The sequence below is a fragment of the Oreochromis niloticus genome, linkage group LG7 (genome assembly GCF_001858045.2).
Source record: "Oreochromis niloticus isolate F11D_XX linkage group LG7, O_niloticus_UMD_NMBU, whole genome shotgun sequence".
Classification (NCBI taxonomy): Eukaryota; Metazoa; Chordata; class Actinopteri; order Cichliformes; family Cichlidae; genus Oreochromis; species Oreochromis niloticus.
The window spans coordinates 12,508,075-12,526,567 of record NC_031972.2 but is presented as its reverse complement, the minus strand read 5'-3'; the positions used below and the strand labels follow the sequence as shown (position 1 = coordinate 12,526,567).

The 18,493-nt window shown below is 39.1% G+C and overlaps 1 protein-coding gene and 1 long non-coding RNA gene across 2 annotated transcripts; both read left to right on the top strand.

Annotated features, from left to right (window-relative positions):
- Positions 1–3,091: 3,091 nt before the first annotated feature.
- Positions 3,092–16,222, top strand: tbca (tubulin cofactor a). Its single transcript, XM_003455107.5, has 4 exons — positions 3,092–3,251; positions 10,440–10,545; positions 13,336–13,422; positions 15,904–16,222. Exons 1-4 carry the CDS (start codon positions 3,199–3,201, stop codon positions 15,982–15,984), a joined length of 327 nt encoding a protein of 108 aa, XP_003455155.1. The 5' UTR covers positions 3,092–3,198; the 3' UTR covers positions 15,985–16,222.
- LOC112847259 (uncharacterized) lies at positions 10,552–12,815 on the top strand. Its single transcript, XR_003220690.1, has 2 exons — positions 10,552–12,090; positions 12,375–12,815. It is a non-coding gene; the product is annotated as an uncharacterized LOC112847259 (long non-coding RNA).
- Positions 16,223–18,493: the final 2,271 nt, after the last annotated feature.

Genomic DNA, 18,493 nt, shown 5'->3' with positions numbered 1-18,493 from the left:
CGGTATCGGACATAAAAAAGTGGTATCGTGCCATCTCTAGTACCTACATTACTACTACTACTTTACCACTTTCCAAGCAAAATATAACAAAATCAAGGGTGGCTCAAAAGTTTTTCACAGTACTATATGTTTAAATTTCTACATAATTTGAGTATGTGCATGTTAAAAAAGATCTATATAACCCAAAACTGGGATTTATTAGATGAAGTGGAATTGCATTATGAGACACAACACCATCACTGCAAACCTGATTACTGCCTCTAATCCAATTTGACCTGCTACATACAACACTCTGTTGTGTGGCCCTGTTTCCTTTGATTTCACTTTATTCTGAATGTAGTTTCTTACTTAAATTATGCTTGTGTGTATAATTCTATCAGCAACAAGATTCAATTAAATTCACCCTAGTGCATAAAAAACATGAATACTGAAGCTGTGATTAACACAATTTCTCTTTTATGGATAATGTGGGACATTAGGTGTCTTTTTGCATTTTGTGAGGGTGGGTCTCACAGGTGGAAACTTTTTCTCTTGCTCAAATAAAAGAAGTTGTACTCCTTTCCCCCAGCACTAACTTCACAAGTGCACTGCTGTTCCAAAGCTTTTAATGTGCAAGAATATTGTAAACCTTTAATGTTATTGGGAAAGCAGAGGTCTCTAGTATAAAAATATATATATTTTGATACAGGCAGCCATGTAAAGTACTGTGAAATTGATTCATTTTGTTATAGATCACACAAATCAATATTAAATACACAAAGATTCAAATGATATTGAATTTTCTGTCTTTGTAATACAGCTTTATAAGGCATGTCAATCGTATCATTTACGTGATCTACTGTGTAAATAAAAAAGGCTTCTTTTGAGGCTTATAAACCTTAACTTACACAATATTTGTGTATACACAGTTTAATTCTTAAAGAAACTAAATATACAAATCTTGTGAAAACAGCAAGGAATAATATTATGGACATTTCTTTCTTTCGCTTTAGAAAAAGAAGATGCATTAATCCATGCAAATCTATAATCTAACATCATTAGATTATTAGAGTCTTTACTCTCTATTCATTTCCAATTAAATTCAGTTGAGTTCTATTCAATTGTTTCTTCTTCACTCGCCTTTTTCATTCACTGTGTTTATACAGCACTCTGAATTGTATCATTAGTTTTTATTAACATCTGGCTCTTTTAGACAGAGTCTTTTGTCCTGTCTTCCCCCCATCAACCACAACAGGTCATGGCAGGTGAGCCTGGTTATGCTGGAGGTTTCTTCCTGTTAAAGGGGAGTTTTTTCTTCCAACTACTGCCTAGTGCTCACTAAAAGGGGGTCATTTGATTGTTGTATGACAGGGTGAATGAGATATGTTGTATAAAGTTTTGGGTGCTCATGTAGAGTAGAAATGTGCTATATAAGAGCGATTTATTGTGGGGTCTTTAGCTTACTGTGATTTGGCACAATATAAAATATCAAATGCAAGTATTCAAGTACCAATAAATTGTACATATGAGATATTTCCAAAAGTCTCCATACTATTAAATTATAATGAAATATTATATATATCATGAAATACTTAAATCTTCATAATATTAAACTCACACCAATCAAACAGTGATGGTTGATTAGTTTGGGTGTTTTTCTTTTAGATTAGGTTTTTAAAATTACCCCAAATATTTATTTGTTGCATATTGAGAGGCTCATGTGTAATTGTAACTAACATTGTTAATTGGTATTAGTGTAATCAAATGCTTTGGTCCCTTTTAGTATAGAAGGCTTAGGTTGGGCTTGCAAACTTGGAGTACAAGGCCAAGCTTAATGGAAGAGACGAAGCTTTCATATTAGTTACCCTGTACTGTCCCTGTTATGGAAAAATCTAAATGTTTCCTGTAAATGGGGCGGCTGTAGCTCAGGCAGTAGAGCAAGTCCTCTACTGATCTGAAGGTTGGTGGTTCGATTCCTGGCTTTTCCTAGTCTGCGTGCCAAATATCCTTGGGTAAGATTCTCCGATGCATCCATCAGAGTGTGAATGTTAGTTAGAAAGCACTAAGAAAATGGTGTGAATGGGTGAATGTACAAGTTGTGTAAATGCTTTGCGTGCTCAGAAGAGTAGAAAAGTGCTATATAAGATTATTATAAATTACTAAATGTCTTCAGTCAGTTTTCTTAAATGCCGCAGGGCTACTTATGCAGACACACAACAAAGCTAGTTTACTTTAGACAGTTGAATATGTTTAGTTTTTCTTCCCTGAAAAAAAAAAATGGCATCAGGTCAACATTTCAAATGATCCTTTTCTTCGCAATCCCTACCAATCATATAACAACAGATGTAGCTCCGACTGGATTAGATATTTATGTTTTGGTGCTTCCATAGTATTGATGCCCACAAAGTGGGCCAGAGTATCTCAGCTGATTTCTGTTATCTAGAGGGGCAGTAGCTGGCCATTAATTCCTTTGTTACAGCTTTATGAGGTAACCTTACTTTACCCCAAATTGGGGATCACTGATGAGCAGGTAACCGAAATGGGCTAGCTGTCTTTTACAACCATTATCAGACTTTGTGGAAAATCAACTACATATAACATAGAGCTCCCAGTCTCCATCAGATCAAACATCATACACCCAGTCTCCCAAAAGGAGTAATTATTTGGAAGAAAATAAGCGAGGTCCACCAGCCTGACATTAGATTTTAGTCTTCGTTATAACGACACGAAATTGAATAGTTAAACTCTTGCCTAAAATTTAAAAATTGCAGAAACAAAGATATCAGCTTGTCAAACTAACAATACTATATCATAAATTTGCTATTGCTAAAGCGAAATTAGGGTAAATCAAATAAAGTCAAATCTAATATTTCATCGGCAGTACTCTGAATAGCAGAATCCTTAATGGTACTCCGTAGTTGGTTAATTAGCTTAACCACCAGTGTTTATTTATTTTCGTCATTCTATGATTTCGGTTTATAGAGGTGCAATTTAAAGAAAAATAGCAAAAGCATGCACAAGAACCAGAGAAACACACTCACGAAACTGTATTACCTACCAGATCTGTCATTCAGACCAGAAAACTCGACAATGAGCTACTCTAACGATCGATTTATCTGCCAGCAGCTCATCATCCTTCCTTCCACTTCCACCTGCACACCGTTAACAAAGTAAGCTAGCGACAACACGACAACCCAGTAATACATTACATCTACAGCCATGGCAGATCCAAGAATACGGCAGATTAAGATTAAAACTGGTATTGTTAAAAGGTAAGGCTGGCTCTTCGTTTAACTTAACTAGTATTTCGTATGTTATGCAAGCTACTTATAGAAGCTAACGTGAGGTCGGCGTTTTTGAGCTAACTAAGCTAGCCGGGCGACCAGGCTGTTTCGACGAAAACCTACGCCGCACGTCGAAATGTGTTACCAACGACATTTTAACTTTAGTGCGGTGTTGGGGCGCGGCCTATAGCCAGTGGCTTGAATGACAAGAAAGTGTATTCTGTTCAAAGCGGCTATTTCTTACCGTCGCTTAACCCTGAGTAGCTAATAGTTATAATGTGGGGGTTAGAATTCACGGTTCATTCAAACATAGCGCTGTATCATAGTTGTAGTGTGTGTAATTCAGCTCAATTCAAAGTGATGGTCGACTTATCCCTAATGTTAGCTACGTAGCTAACACACTGCTGATCAAATAAAGTGTCCATTTTTCTGGCTGCATTTTAAAACTTCCACGTGCTGATATCAACTGGGTCACTCGCACTCAAGTTCGTAAACTGAAGTTATCATAACATAACATAACATTAATTTTATTATTTGTCAATATAAAATAAAATTCTCAGTGGAAGCTCCCTCATCTTGGCAAACTGGAGCTGCTGCATGAAACAGCCCAACGTAGAAGCACCGTTATATTATTATTATCATCATTAAACTCTGCGGGTGTGGGAAGCACCTGCTGAGTAAGCTAGCTAGCTCCATATTGGTATCAGGTTACGGTGAGATGGAATTGGGGTGAGATTTTGCAAATACTTGCATCCCATTTTGGGGTCAGAATTGTTGCAGGCAATGTTGACACGTACATATTATAATGAGGAGTAAAAAAAAAAACTAGTTAATGAATAATACAGGCCAGTGCACCTTCACTCCACTAAAGTACTGCTGCATAATGTACTTTGGACTCGAGACTTCCTTAAATTGGTAGATGATCATAACTGGTTTAATAAAAACTATTGTTAAATTTAGTTTTTTGGGGGGTGGGGGGGCTGGTTCAAGAAACCGTTTTTTCAGGTTGTGGATTTTTATTCATACACAGTGTGTACCCAGAGTGTTGGGTAATTTAGGTTGAGTCGGTACAATTCCTACTGTAAGTTGCTATATGAAAGTTATAAGCTACACAAATGGAGAACAACTGGGAAGAGTGAAATCCTACTGGCATAGGGACTAGTTGGTAACCAGCTGGCAACCTTTGATCACTCTGGAAAAATGTGTATTCACAAATCTTTCAGTGAATGTTCCTGGAGATTGCTGGCTGTTGGTGGGTGAAATTTGTCGCTTAGAGGGTGCTACACTGAAAACCTTGTGATTGCTTTGGTTGCAAGCATCCTGCTGTGGTTGCCCATAGTTTGCACTATACATCGCTTGGAAGACGTTGGCAAGTTAGGATCTTCCATGCAATCTATGAGTGACCAGAGTCATCTTTTAGTAGTTGCCACAGCACCTTGTAGCTTTTCTTGCGACCAGTTTCAGTGATCGCAGGCAGCCTCATGCAACCACTCACCAGCCTGCCGGGGAATACACATTTTTCCCAGCAGGTGGTGGCTAACAGGGATAACTGACCGGTCTCCATCCCAGTGTGACTGAGGCTTTGGCAGTCTTTTTTACAGTGACTGCCAGTAACCACAACCTGCCAGGAGAGTACAGATTTTTCTCTAGCGACCGGTGATTCTCAAGCAGTTGCCAACTGACTCAAGGCCATGTGTGACTGGGCCTTAAATGCAACTCTAAACCTAACTGTAGCTGGTTACCTGATGGATGTTAAGAAGTTAAAACCTGGAAATGAGTTTTTGGTTTGATGTTGTAAATAAAGTTTGTACCTACGTAACCCTAACCCCTACCCCGAATCAAGCATCATTTTAACGTTTTTTTTTTTTTTTTTTTAAATTCATCAAACATGTAAGTAAGTAAGTTGTTTGCTTAGGTCTTCATGATCACACAGTACACTGGAGGCCAGTGGTACTGACAGTGAAGTCATGTGATTTGTGCAGTGTGTTTGTCTGTGAAGGTTCTCAGTCATCCAGGTCATCGTAGTCTAAGGAGCTTGGAAAGAAAAGCGTCTGGACTTCTTTAAGTTGCTTGAAGACGTTTCACCTGTCATCCGAGAAGCTTCTTCAGTTCTAGGGTCAAATGGAGGAGAGTCCCAGATTTAAGGCCTGTGGGAGTGTCCCAAAAAGAGGGACAATGGACCCCCTAATGATCCTCTACCTAATCACACGAGCCAAGGTGTGAAGACGGGTGTAGGTCACAATCAGCCAAGGTTTCGGGTGAGCTCATTGTGAAACCTAGCCCCGCCCTATCGTGTAATTTACTGAGGTCAGATGGCCCAGGATGTGAGTGGGCGTTAAGGCATCTGGGAAGGGATCTCAGAACTGGATTATAGATGGCAGACAGTTGGTGTCATAAGCCACCGCCTCTGTTCAAAGGTGGTCGTTCACAGTGGACATAGATGGCTTCTTTCACTCCTCAAGAAAAGAAACCTTACAAGGGAAAAGTTCTTTTCAATTAAATTAAACGTTTTTCTTTAAAATAGATGTGAGCACCAATGAACTGTTCTGTGTGCAGTGCAACCAGGACAAATTCGAGTTCACAGTTACGCCTTCCTTAAACAGATATCCTGTATTACATGCCCTGCAATAAACTTAGCCCTTGTTAAAGGCTTTAATGTAGTGTTTCTTTTTGGGCTTGGTTTAGAGAGATGTTTGTTATGCCGTTAAATTATGTTGCAAACAGCTGATGAATATCTAATGCCTTCTAATGTATGACAATCAGTGAGAACAGGCTAGATAATAGACTCACCTTTCAAATGCAATTAAATTGGAGATCAAGCATTTTCAGGAAAATCTGAAATAGTATTCATAAAAAAAGAACTCACTGGTAAGGATGTTTCTGGTTTGTGATTTATGAGTTGTTTAAATGACAGAAAAAATTAGGCTAGTTAACTAGTATAAAAGACAGAAAAACAGGAAACAAATCATTCAAAAGCAGATTATATCTTAAATGGACAAAGTTAAATAATGGCAAAACGAACATTTTGTGTATTTTTAGGAGCTTCATGAACCAGTAATTGCAGTTGTAAATTATTAAAATAACAATAATAGGTTTAACCGACTTGTATTTCTGGCGGCAGTTAGCAACGGCATCAGTGTTTAACATCAAGTTGGCTAGTTGCACACATTCCTGGCAAGTGCAGACATCTTGTATTGTGTTCTAACTATAACGGTACAACTGAGTGTACAGTAGCTGTTTCGTCCCAGTTCCATTTGTTTCTTCATTGTTTGCCTAGTTTTCCAAATTTTATAATGAACATATTCCATCTTGATTCTTTCTCTTTTCCAAACTGTAAATCCTGTCTGTAGGCAAACACTGCTCATCTATAATGGTTTAGTTTCTGCTTCACTTCTAGATAGATTTAATATGGGCCTTTTGATGTAGGACCTGCAAACTCATTAACTAGTCTAAGCTGTCCTACTAAAAGAGTTGGCATCTATTTCGAGCTTGGCTCCACATTTGTACAACGGCCAAATTTACCATGCTGGAATAGAAAATATTGTAGACATTATGAGGATTCTTGAGATAATGGGCTCAGTTGTCTGTGGGATGGTCTGAGTGTACCTCTCGTCAATCAGGCAGACTTGGGCAGACTTTAATTCCCTCCTGTCAGTGCTGTTTGTGTAATACGCTATCGATTGCACTTTGATGAGGGTCAGATTACCAACGGGCTCCCCGGTGGTAATGATGGAGGCTGGACATCCCAAAGAGGATAATGTCACAGAGTGTCCAGGAGTGGTCAGTATAGGAAAAACAACAATGCAAGCGTGCAGTATTTTATTAGCCAGTATCATCCCTGCTTTCTCTTCTGAGGTTTTTAAGTTGAGTATGTTATTTGAACAAAAGACAGAAGATTTAAAATCTCACTCCCTCAAGGCCAACAGCTGTACGTTGACATGAACCTTTTATCAAACTGTTTAAGTGTAGAGTGTCATTGCTCTCTGTCGCTTCATAATCTTGTGTCCTTCTCTTTTAGTCTCTTTTTTTCCTCTGTTCCCAGCTTTTTCACTTCCTCTACCCTCTCTCTCTCTCTCTCTCTCACTCACACACACACACACACACATATATATATATGTGACTTTAGAGGAAACCTGCCTGCTCTTTTAGCCAGGCCTATTTCCAGTGGCTTCTGCACATTCCAGTCAGCGCCTTTCTGCCCTAGCGAGGCGGATGCCCTTAATAAAATGACAACAGTAATTTGCCTTTGTCATTCCGGTCCCAGCGCAGACTACATCACGGCTCAAAAATACAGTGCTAGAGCAGGCGACCGAATGTGTGTGTCGGCTGGCTTCTAATTCCCTTTTTTTTTTTTTCTATTTTCCAGAGAGCTGCCTTTTCCATTAAGCCTGAGGTGGCAGGTCTATTTAAAACCAGCCACGACCCCACCCCTTATTCGCACAGCGCTCCAAGTCTGGGAGAAATAAGAAATTAACATCAGGACTGGAAAGGGGAGGAATGGACATTTTGTTATTAGACTGTCCTTCAGTTTTATTCAAATTATTTCAGCCTTCCTCCCTCCATCGTTTCTCCTCTCTTTGCCACCTTCTTTGACTCTTAACAGGTGACATAACTCATTCTACATCAAGCATGAGAGTGAAAGACAGGATCTGCTATTGCATACGGTGCCTGTTTAAAAGCTTCCTGATGGAACCGTATTAGAATGAGTGGTAATTGATGTAAAATATGACAGAGTGCTATTGGCTTCCTTGGCTAGGCAAAGAGCAGTGCAACGTGCAGGGAAGGGTCTCCAGTAATGTGACTGACTAATGAAGGATTACTCACTTACACACACACAGCTGATTTTATGAAAAATGAAATTTGTGTTGTCAGTCCCACCAGCAGGCGCAGCCGGAAAAAAACTGTTAGTTGGAAATCATTATCAATAGCTATATTTTCAAACTCCATTATGCCAATCAGGGTCGGAATCTATTTAAGAGATTTAGTTCCATTTGGGCCGTAATTGATAAATAATCAAAATTTATCAATGTACTCAAGCCTATTTTCACTAATAATCAAGAAAAAGAAGCCCATTTACCACCTGACTTGGTCTAAATTAGGGATTGAATTGATGATCAATTAATGTCTAAAAAAGAACTAGTAGCTTCTAGGAGTGTGTGTGTGTGTGTGTGTGTGTGTGTGTGTGTGTGTGTGTGTGTGTGTGTGTTGAAGACAATAAAGGTGGATAAAGGAGCCAGATAATCATGTTGATAAGATGTGAGCTGGATGGCAGTATATAGGTTACACTGATTTCCGTGTGTTTTTCTGTGACATGCTGACACAAAAGACATGAGTGACATGATATAATGTGAAGTCCTACTTTGCACATTTCAAAAGTGTATTGATAAAAGTAATATGTAAGATGTAATATGATCTTTAGATGAATTCAGGGCAGAGACCTACTATTAATATTTTTAAATAAAGAATGAAATGTAAATGTGATTGAAATGTGTTTTCAGAGGATATATGGCTTTCCTCTCTGCAGTAAAAAACAAAACAAAAAAAGATCTGTAATTGTCCAAATTCGTCTGCCACAGGCTCGATTTTCCAAAGCCTGTGTTAGAAGATTGGAAATCCACTGGGATTACTCAATTTTAGAATTTTTAAAAATTCTTTAGTTAGCTTTCCGTTTCTATTACCCATTTTTCCTATGTATGTAAAGGAAAGAGTTAAATCATTTTAAAAAGAACCAGCCAAATGTAATGACGTACATTTGGCTCCTAGATATGTGAAGGAATTTGACTGACGGATTTGTTGCTCTCATGTAAGCTATATTACTTTTTCTTCACATTGAAAATAAACCCTCCCGGCATTGAACCCCCTCAGCTTTTCCATTTATGCCATGCAGAATTCTGGAAGTTGCCAGACAGAGCTACATTTATGTGCGTATATAGATTAGAGATGAACAAAATATTTGATGATTACAAAGAAACAAACTATTTACAAACGTGAACTTGGGCTTTTGAATCCCTTCTTTGGCCATTATGCCAGAAAATTTAATTGAATCATTTTGTATTATTATTATTATTATTATTATTATTTTTAATTTAAATTCATTAGTTTAACATTTGTATCAGTGTTATCCAGTATGTAAGTTTATGATGTTGCATTCTGTGTACTTGTCGTTAAATAAGAATCAGATCTCACTCACTAGTGACGCATTCACATATTGTAATATATTTAGTTAAATAATGTAATTAGTGAATACTGTTGACTGCAAGATGCATAAGTTCAAGGTTTAAGTGCTGCAAAACAATAAGAGGATACAAAATGAAATGCATGTTTTACAATTGATATATTCTACCATTTTAGAGCAGGCCAGACCGTGGACATCAACTGCCCCCTAAAGTTTTTTTTCTATAAAAGTTAGCAAATAAACAATCAAATATATTATAATAAAATATATTGCTGGCAGCTCACTAACAAACACTGGTGGACATTGTGTACAGGCTAAAAAGCCAGATGTTTCTCTAATGGTTGTAAAGAAAACAAAGCAAAACAAATTTCCAAATCTGACTGCAGATGAATGACAGTGTTGTGCTGTTTAATCTCAATTTTAAAGAGTTTAATAAACTCAGTTTTAACAAGTGCGTAAAAATAATAGGAAAATGCTTAAACCTCATATACTCATATAAACACCATAGTCCTCATCCACATTATTTTCAGGTTTAGATCTGCTACTGCAAGTTATTAAAGAAAAAAATGTTATCTGGTTTAAATTTAGTGTAAAGTGTTGCTCCTTTCCAGAAATAAAATGTCTTTCATGTAAATGCATCCTATTTTAGTCACTGTTAGAGCGCTCTGTAAATGATAAGTTGAATTTCAAAGCATTATTTAAGGCTGATCTCCACTTCAGAGCAGTGAGGAGAAGTGATGTGTTTGCTGCGTGTTATTGAGGTGTGTGTCTTGCCATCCTGTGGGAGATGATCTCACTGTGTCCTCCTCAGTCACAAGAGTGTTGGGGAGAATGAGGATAGATGGCCCTGTCTGTAAAAAGTGACCATCACAGCCTGCTTTTCTTGGTTCAGCCTATATTATCCGTCTTGAGAGGCTGTGTGTTTACGTTTTATGTTTGATGGAACAACACTGTATGGCTGCCTTTAACCGTGTCTTTTCCGTCTTCTTGTTTCTCTGCAGGCTGGCCAAGGAGGAGATTGCGTACATAACTGAAGCGAAGCAGCAGGAAGAGAAGATTGAGCGCCTGAAAACAGAGGCGGCAGATGATTATGTCATCAAGAAACAGGTACATTTTGCTTCTTTGATGCTGTACAGCAATTATGTGTCTTAATTTGAAAGCCTTTGAATTATCCATTTATCACCACCTGTTCATTGTGTTGATCTCAGCCAGTAAAGTGAGGGAGGGTTTTTGCTCTCGCATAGTTAGGGAGTGAATTGTGTCTTGATAATTTGAGTAGCCCTTCGTTCATGTAATGAGGTCAGTCCACAGTGATAATGAAGAATTAGGTTTTGAGAGGAGAATCATTAGTGATTTTGTAATTTGCTTGATTCAGATGTAATTATATCATGTTACTTTAAAAGAGTTTGATAATTACTGACACATGCTGGTAATTTAGTGTCCCTAACAGATCACTGGCCCATATCCTGCTCTCCATTCTCACTGTGCCTGCATCCCTCCATCATTTGTCTGTACACAGGTTGTGGAGTTTTCTCACTCCAACATGTTTCTTATGTCTTTTAAAAGGTTCAAATTCATAATAATATAATAATATTAATGTTAGCTAGCAAAATGGACAGTCGTGTGGGCAGTTTTTGAGCTTTGTTTGCTATACTTATGTATGAACAGACATGTATGGATATTGTATCTTGTAATTCTAAACATTTTCATTATACCACTGTATATCATAATCAGATGACAAACACTTGGTGGTTTATAAACACCAAACATCAGAATGATATATACATAAATATATTGTGTCATCTTTGCAAGCTACATAGAAAGGAACATAGAAACCGATTTAGTTTTAAAGGTGTTGTCCTTGTGAAGCATTGCATCACTTTTAGCATTTTTAATATGGAAGCTGGAAGTCTGGTTGTCTTCCATGTGCACATTTACTGTTTCACCACAGCAAGGTCCAAGGTCTGCTTCTTTGTTAGACTGGACCAACTCTCTGCTGATGAAAACAGTCTCTAGATATGGTGTCCAGAGCTCATAGTGGCAAAGCCAGAAGAAGATTTTTTTTTTTTTAATTTGGCACATAAGCATTGAACTTTGCCACATAGCACTGTGCAGTGAACCCAGTTGTTGTCCACCACCAGCACTACTTGCCAAATTTGGCTTTTTACCATTTGCTCCTTCATAAAATACTATTGAAGTTAAAGTTAAAGACACTACATCACTGTTGTGATCTAGTGGAGGAAATCTGGTGTGTGTTGCAGATGTGGAAGCGATGAGGGTGATCACGTTTGCTGTTTGTTTAATAAATAAGCAGATGGAACTTTTTGATCACATGTGGTGCTGCAAGCACAGAGACATTTCAATTATGCCTCAAAATATATAAACAAATCATTACCCGCCGCGTACAGAAAATGTAAGGAAATGCCAAAATAATGTAAAATCGGAGCGTTGCGTTATGGGTTCTTTATAACCCTTATTTAATTGTAATGTTTGTAGGCTAGCGAGGGGGTTTATCAGCTTTAAATGTTAAATGAATTTCTGAATTTGCCTTTAATGTGTGTTTAATACTTGGGGGAAACTAAATTCACAGCTTCTCTTGATGTCTTTGCTTCATTCCAGTGTCACAACGATAAAGAAATAGTGTGAAAAAAGGTAAATAATACAAATATTTCAAGATCCTGTCAAGAGAGCCTGATAGAGAAAATAGACAAATATGAGTTTTGCCTATTATGGTATTTTATGGTCAGCTTACACAAGATTGTTGGAAAAGGACGTGGTTTTTCATATAACTGCCCTTTATTTGGGCCAGTGTTCGCTGATGCGGATCCAAACTTGATTCAGACAGGGAGGAACTGAACCACGGATATCACATCTGATTATGTTTACGGCTTCCATTAAAATTCAGTGTGTGTGTTGTTTTGTTTGTTCATTCATAGAGTGGCAGCTCAGGCTGAGCAGCAGGCTTGGTTGGTGTTAAATGGGGAGATTGGGAGGCCAGATGGATTATGGTTGGAGATGAGAGGTCTGAGGCAGGATGGATTACAGGTTTTTATTTTAATGGAATCAATACGCTGTAAGTGTCATCTTTATCCTGTGCTGATGGGATCATTCCACTGAACCGGGAGGGCACCGTGACTTTTCTCTGTTTCAGTACTCTTTTGCCTACTCTAGCTTACCTTGTCACATCTAGATGGCAGCCAACTTGACAATTTGTCCAACATTCTTCAGTATGTCAGTTTAGGCACTTGGATGAACTTGTATGCCACCAGGCAGGCAGACAGTGTGCATAGCCGTGTAATGTACACATGTGAAACTGAGTCCATATTTTGACTTTTTCCAGCTCGACACAGGCCTCGCTGAGGAAGCATCTGTCATGAGTGACTGTGTCTGACAGTGTTAGCCAGCTCCTCTCCGCTCTTTAGGGTGCCAGCTGGGGGAATTCCACATTAGCCGCGGCTGTGAAAGTACCCCAGGCTGCAACACAGTTACACTGCAGGCGTAGTAATACCTCTTTACGCCTGATCACAATGCTCTCGGCTCATTCATCCAGGTGTGGAGCCAGATCGAGGTGGTCCCCCGCTGCCCAACTCCCGGCCCGATCAATAACTCAATAACATTTTTCATACTGCCGACTTGTTGAGAGATGTTAACCACAGCAGAGTGCATGAGGGACACCCTGCATGTCACTGTCAGGAGTAAAGCTACAGCACAATCCAGCCAGTGAATACACTTTGTCTAGCTGTTCAAATTAATGGTCAAAGCTTGGAAAATACATGTTCAATAATGTGTTGACTTTTGTGAAGACCTGTAATGAAAACTGGTAATAGGAGCAGTGGCAGGGGCTTTCGGATTAATAAAAGTGGTGATGGCACTGATGCGGTCTCTGTGTGGTTTCAGATGGAGGTGTTGCAGGAGTCCAGAATGATGATCCCAGACTGTCACCGCCGGCTGGCCATAGCACACGCAGATCTGCTACAGCTGCTGGTAAGTACCACCATGAGGTGAACAAAATTTTCATAAAACAACAGAACACAAGCTATTATGATAATTAATTCAGTTGGACTTCTGATATCTCATGGCCTCCTTGAAAAAGAATTTCATGCATGCGTTTGTGGGTAGAAGAAAAAAGGTTCAGCTTATAATACTTGTAAAATTCCAGCATCAAGAAAAAATGGTTAACCCTAGCGTTCAAGTTTTATTTTTAATCTTTTTTTCTCTTTTGTATGTATCACAATATCTAATAACTAACTAATTGTGTGTTTCTTAGTAAAGCTTCATTAAAATTGCACAATTGTAATTATAATTGTATAAAAGACACACAACTCTCATACTCTTTGTTTCTAAACATAGTATGGCATTAGTATTAGCAAAAACCTATCCTTTTTCACATCTGGTAGACATGATCAACACCTGGATCATGCTTAGGAATCCCTTCCTGTCAGGCTTCATTTCACTAAAATAGTTAATAATTAAAATATTATAAATCAAAATAATTAATAATAAAGAATGAAAAGGCCTAAGATCCTCATTTTAATACGTTTGGATTTCAGTTTAATGCCAGATCTTTAAACAGTTGTCTTGTCCAATGAGACCAGCACGTAACAGAAGAAAAAAAACAATAATGGAAAAGACAACATCAGGTTATGGCTACTGTTGTGATAACAAGCTACATAGTTCCCTTAATGCTGTACCATAAATAAGCGAGGATGTAGTAGTAGGATGTAGTACTAGAAGTAGTAGTATTAGTAGTAAAAATGTTCCTGTTAAATTTACTGCCATGTCACAACAGGTCTCCATGCCTAGAGACCAGTTAACAACCACAGTTTGCTAGGAAAAAAATTAGTTTTCCTTTACTGATTGTGTTTACTGGAGGTTGCTCACAGTCACTTTGAAATTGACTGCTAAGCCCCAGTCACACAGGGCCAGAGACTTTGTTTTGAAGGTGAATGGTCCTTTTTTAGTATGCATTGTTCTTTTTCAAGTTTCACTACAGTTTAGTAGTTAGTTAGCAAGTATTTGCAGACGAATCTGCATCTTCATTTCAGATTATGCAGGACAGCAACATACTGCTAGTGACAGAAGCAATCATAAGGAGTTTTTTTAGTGCAGCACCTTGTGGCAACTGATTTCACCTACCGGCATCCAGTAACCATTTGCCAGTGAATCGGAGAATGCAAATTTGAATGCACACTAGTGACCAGGGGTTGCCAATTGGTCTCTAGCTCTGTGTGGGTGAGGCCTAGCAGACACTAAAAGCCCTTTTCCAGCTCAGCTCGCCTTGACTTAACGCTGTTTCGGTCATTTTCCATTACAACCAAGTACCACCTAATGTGCGTAGGGTCCTTATAGCAACGCCACCAAAAGTCCTGTGATGTCATTTGTATGCAACACAAAAACCATAACAAAAGTGGACGTTGAGGCGATTGTACACCTGCTGCTCAGTGTATGGCTTCTTGTCACACTTGGGGACCAGGATGTTGTTTTTTGTGCAGCCTTTTCCCTTGTTGCTGGGTTTCAAAAATGGCAGTTTTTATTTTTATGAAGGACTGTCATGACTCATTGAGTGACGCCACTGACTAGCCAATTGGGTGAATGCTGTCTGTTGGTGTCACGTTTTCGGATCGTCTCAGATCACTTGGAGCCCTGGCTGAGTGGGTACAAAAAAAGTACCTGTTGTCAGGTACTCCCACCTAATGGTAGACCTTAAAATCCAAGTCGAGCCATGCCAAGCTGACTCAAGTACATACGAGTGGGAAAGGGCTACAATTGGCTACAGTTTCATACCAGGACACCTGTCAGTCAAAGTGGACACATATTTAAAGTATATCGTGGTATCCTGGATATTCCAATGTTGAGTCTGATTTTTTTTATTTTAAATGTGTGTAGACTTAATGAACTGATCATTAGAATAAGCTCAAGCACCACACTTTGCACTTATATACAGTATATATACAGCCACAGAGCATGCCAAACCCTCCTGGACTTAAGCTGATATGGAGAGAGGCAAACATCAGCATGGATGTCTCAGGGTCATCGAAATTAATGCAGAGCAACAGTCAGACAGCTGGAGGTGTGAGTCACTCACATGGGAGCTGAATGCTGGGCAGAGGGAGCTAACCTGAAATTAGCAACCTGTCCCCTTCCCTGTTACTCATCCTCCCTTCTTTCTTCCCTTCAGACAGGCATACGCATATGCACATGCTCATCACAGGTCATTAGAAGTGCTGTCACTGTGGTGACTACCAGAGGAACGCAAACACACTTCAGTGTCAAGTTTTACCTCAGTTCAACCCTTCCTGGATGAATTTGGTTCCTACCATTATGATACAGCATGAAATATTTCCTGTTGCTTTTATATGAAGACAACAAACCTGTTTGTCTAGTGAAGACAGTTGTAACTCCTTCTTTGGAAGTATAGCAGATGGCACTAAAACAAAACCTATATGTGTGTTTGTGTGTTTTCAGGAAACAGAAGAGGAATTGGCTGAATCAGAGGAGTACAAAGAGGCTAGAAGCATATTGGACTCAGTGAAGCTTGAAGGATGATTTCTGATGCATTTCTGTTCTCACTGTGAGATTCACTTGCTTAAATGTCCATTCCTTTCGTCAGGCCTTGTTTGGAACCGTGGAGGCCAACTGAATCCATTCAAAATCTCTTTTCTTGATGTAATTATTTCTTTTCTTTACCGCTAACGTGCCACCACATTTTGATCACGCTTCTCCTGTGTGAAAAAAATAAAATAATTCCACAATAATATGATAAAACCTTCAGTTTATTATAGTAGATTAGTGTAGTGTTTTCTTTAAGTGATGTTTGACTTTTTTATGCACTGTTTACACATTGAAACTGGGTGAAACACATGTGAAAGTTATCTTTTGATCTCATAGATTAATGACATTAATAGCACAGTGCTGTTATTCCTGTTAGCAGCAGTGAAATGGATTGTGTCTTGATACCTACAATAAAGACAAGAGCTATTTGGTAACCCTGTCAGTCATATGACAAATGTTAGTGTGAGCCATGAATGACAAAACAGGCCTGTAATGTCCCCTCTGCAGTTACATCTATTACCCAGATGGCCTAAAATAACGACACCTTACATTAAGGCTGAGGGAGTCCTTCCTAAATAGTCATACTAATAAATGAACTCAATTGCCAGACAAATTAAGGTTACATTTGACTTGATCCTTATTTTACAGATTTCGATAATTATCGGGATCACCCCAAAGTCTCATTACCGCCCTAATGAGGCGCTGCTACTCCGTGACATCTACCCCGCTCCATCTCGTTAAGGAAATCGCTCTTCAATGCTGATTATTTTATTTGGAGGTATAATTATATTTCTTTCGGATAAATCACGGGCCTAATCGAGTCCGTGCAGAGGGCAGCGGCGCTAATTGAGGCATGAGATGCGGCGGCGGGGCGCTGCACCTGCGGGTTTGTGTGACCGGAGGACCCACGCAGGCTGCTGCTGACAGCTCGGAACTTGTCGTGGCCGGATGAGAAAGTAACAGCGCAACGAGGAGAAGACACAGACCCGAAGTCCTGCGTTCAAGTGGACGGAAATACTCGCGTGATGTAGACTGCTTATAAAAATAAAAGCACTAATCAGACGTATTAAAGCTTATACTGGCACGGCAGACGGTGGGGTTGATGTAGCTGTGTTTTCCTGGTTAATCCGTTGAAATGCATTTTAATTTGCGTGCTTTGTAAACATGTTGCTCTGCAGTAATACATTTTTCAGACTGAGTACAAAGTAGACTACACATTTGCTTCTGAGATGCACGGGAACCATAGCGTTGCTGCTTTTTACAGCTCTCACCAAGAAGTTTCATTTCGCGCCTTCCAGAGTCACGTGACTTATCAGGAAATCCAATTAAGTCTTCAGAAATCACTCCTTAATGAGCTAATTGTCTGTTATAACCTCGGAGCATGCTCGGTAGCCATTTCCAACCTAAAAAAGTTCCTTCTTATTCACCTGTTCCTTATTTGAAGTCTCTACACTTAATAGAATAGAATAGAATTCAACTTTATTGTCATTGCACATGTCACAGGTACAGGGCAACGAAATGCAGTTTGCATCCATCCAGAAGTGCTTTAGCCGCGATATAGATATATTACAATATATATTAGCAATAATATAGATGTGTAAGTATATTACAGAAATGGGTCTATTATGGTATGTTATAATGTACACGGTGTGAAGTATGTTATGAATATTCTATAACTATAAGTTATAATTGTGGCATATTTTACTGGAGTATTTTCTTTACCCTATACTGTAGCCAGCAGCCTTTATTTGCAAACTGTGAATTACTGTGGCATACTGTTAATAAAGTGGGTAGAGCAATACATATTCAAATTTCTATGCATACAGTGATTTTACACTTAAAGAAATGTTTTAAAGTAGGATATTATGTAACAGGCTACATGGTTTTACGCACAGTCCCCATCATATTCTGCTCCTGAAACTTTGTCTGTGTCAAACTTCTTTTTTCCCCCTTTTTTTCTTTTCCTTTTTTTGCCTGACGCAGAGCAGGGAGCTGTAGGTTGCAGCCGAGTTGCAGCATCAGCTGCAGCCGTTTCTCAGCTCCCTCGTCTCAGTATAACTTATTACTCCAAATACCCCAGACACCCACCAAATCAGCTGCGTGAAACAAGAATCTCATTTGTTAAACCGGGAGCTCATGCAGATGGAAGATCAATTGTTTTGCTCCTCAGAAATCTCGAACTGAGTGAATCCAGACTGCAAAGGCAAAGCAGGGAGAGAGAAAGAGGTTGCAAACAGTGGCCTGGGCCTTGGTTTGGAGAGCCTGCACTGTGAACCAGGAGGTCACGGGTTCAAGTCTGGTCTGTCATCAAAAGTGCCTCCACCAGTAGCAAGAACACACGTGGGTTTGACTACACCACCCTACACCACATCCAGCAGTGTTACATTTTTATTTTCAGATATTTTCTTCCTCTCACTTTTATTAAAAGTCACTCCTCATCTCCACAATGCGTGAAAATGTCTACTTTCCACTCAGATGCGCCGCATTAACTTCCGGGGGGGGG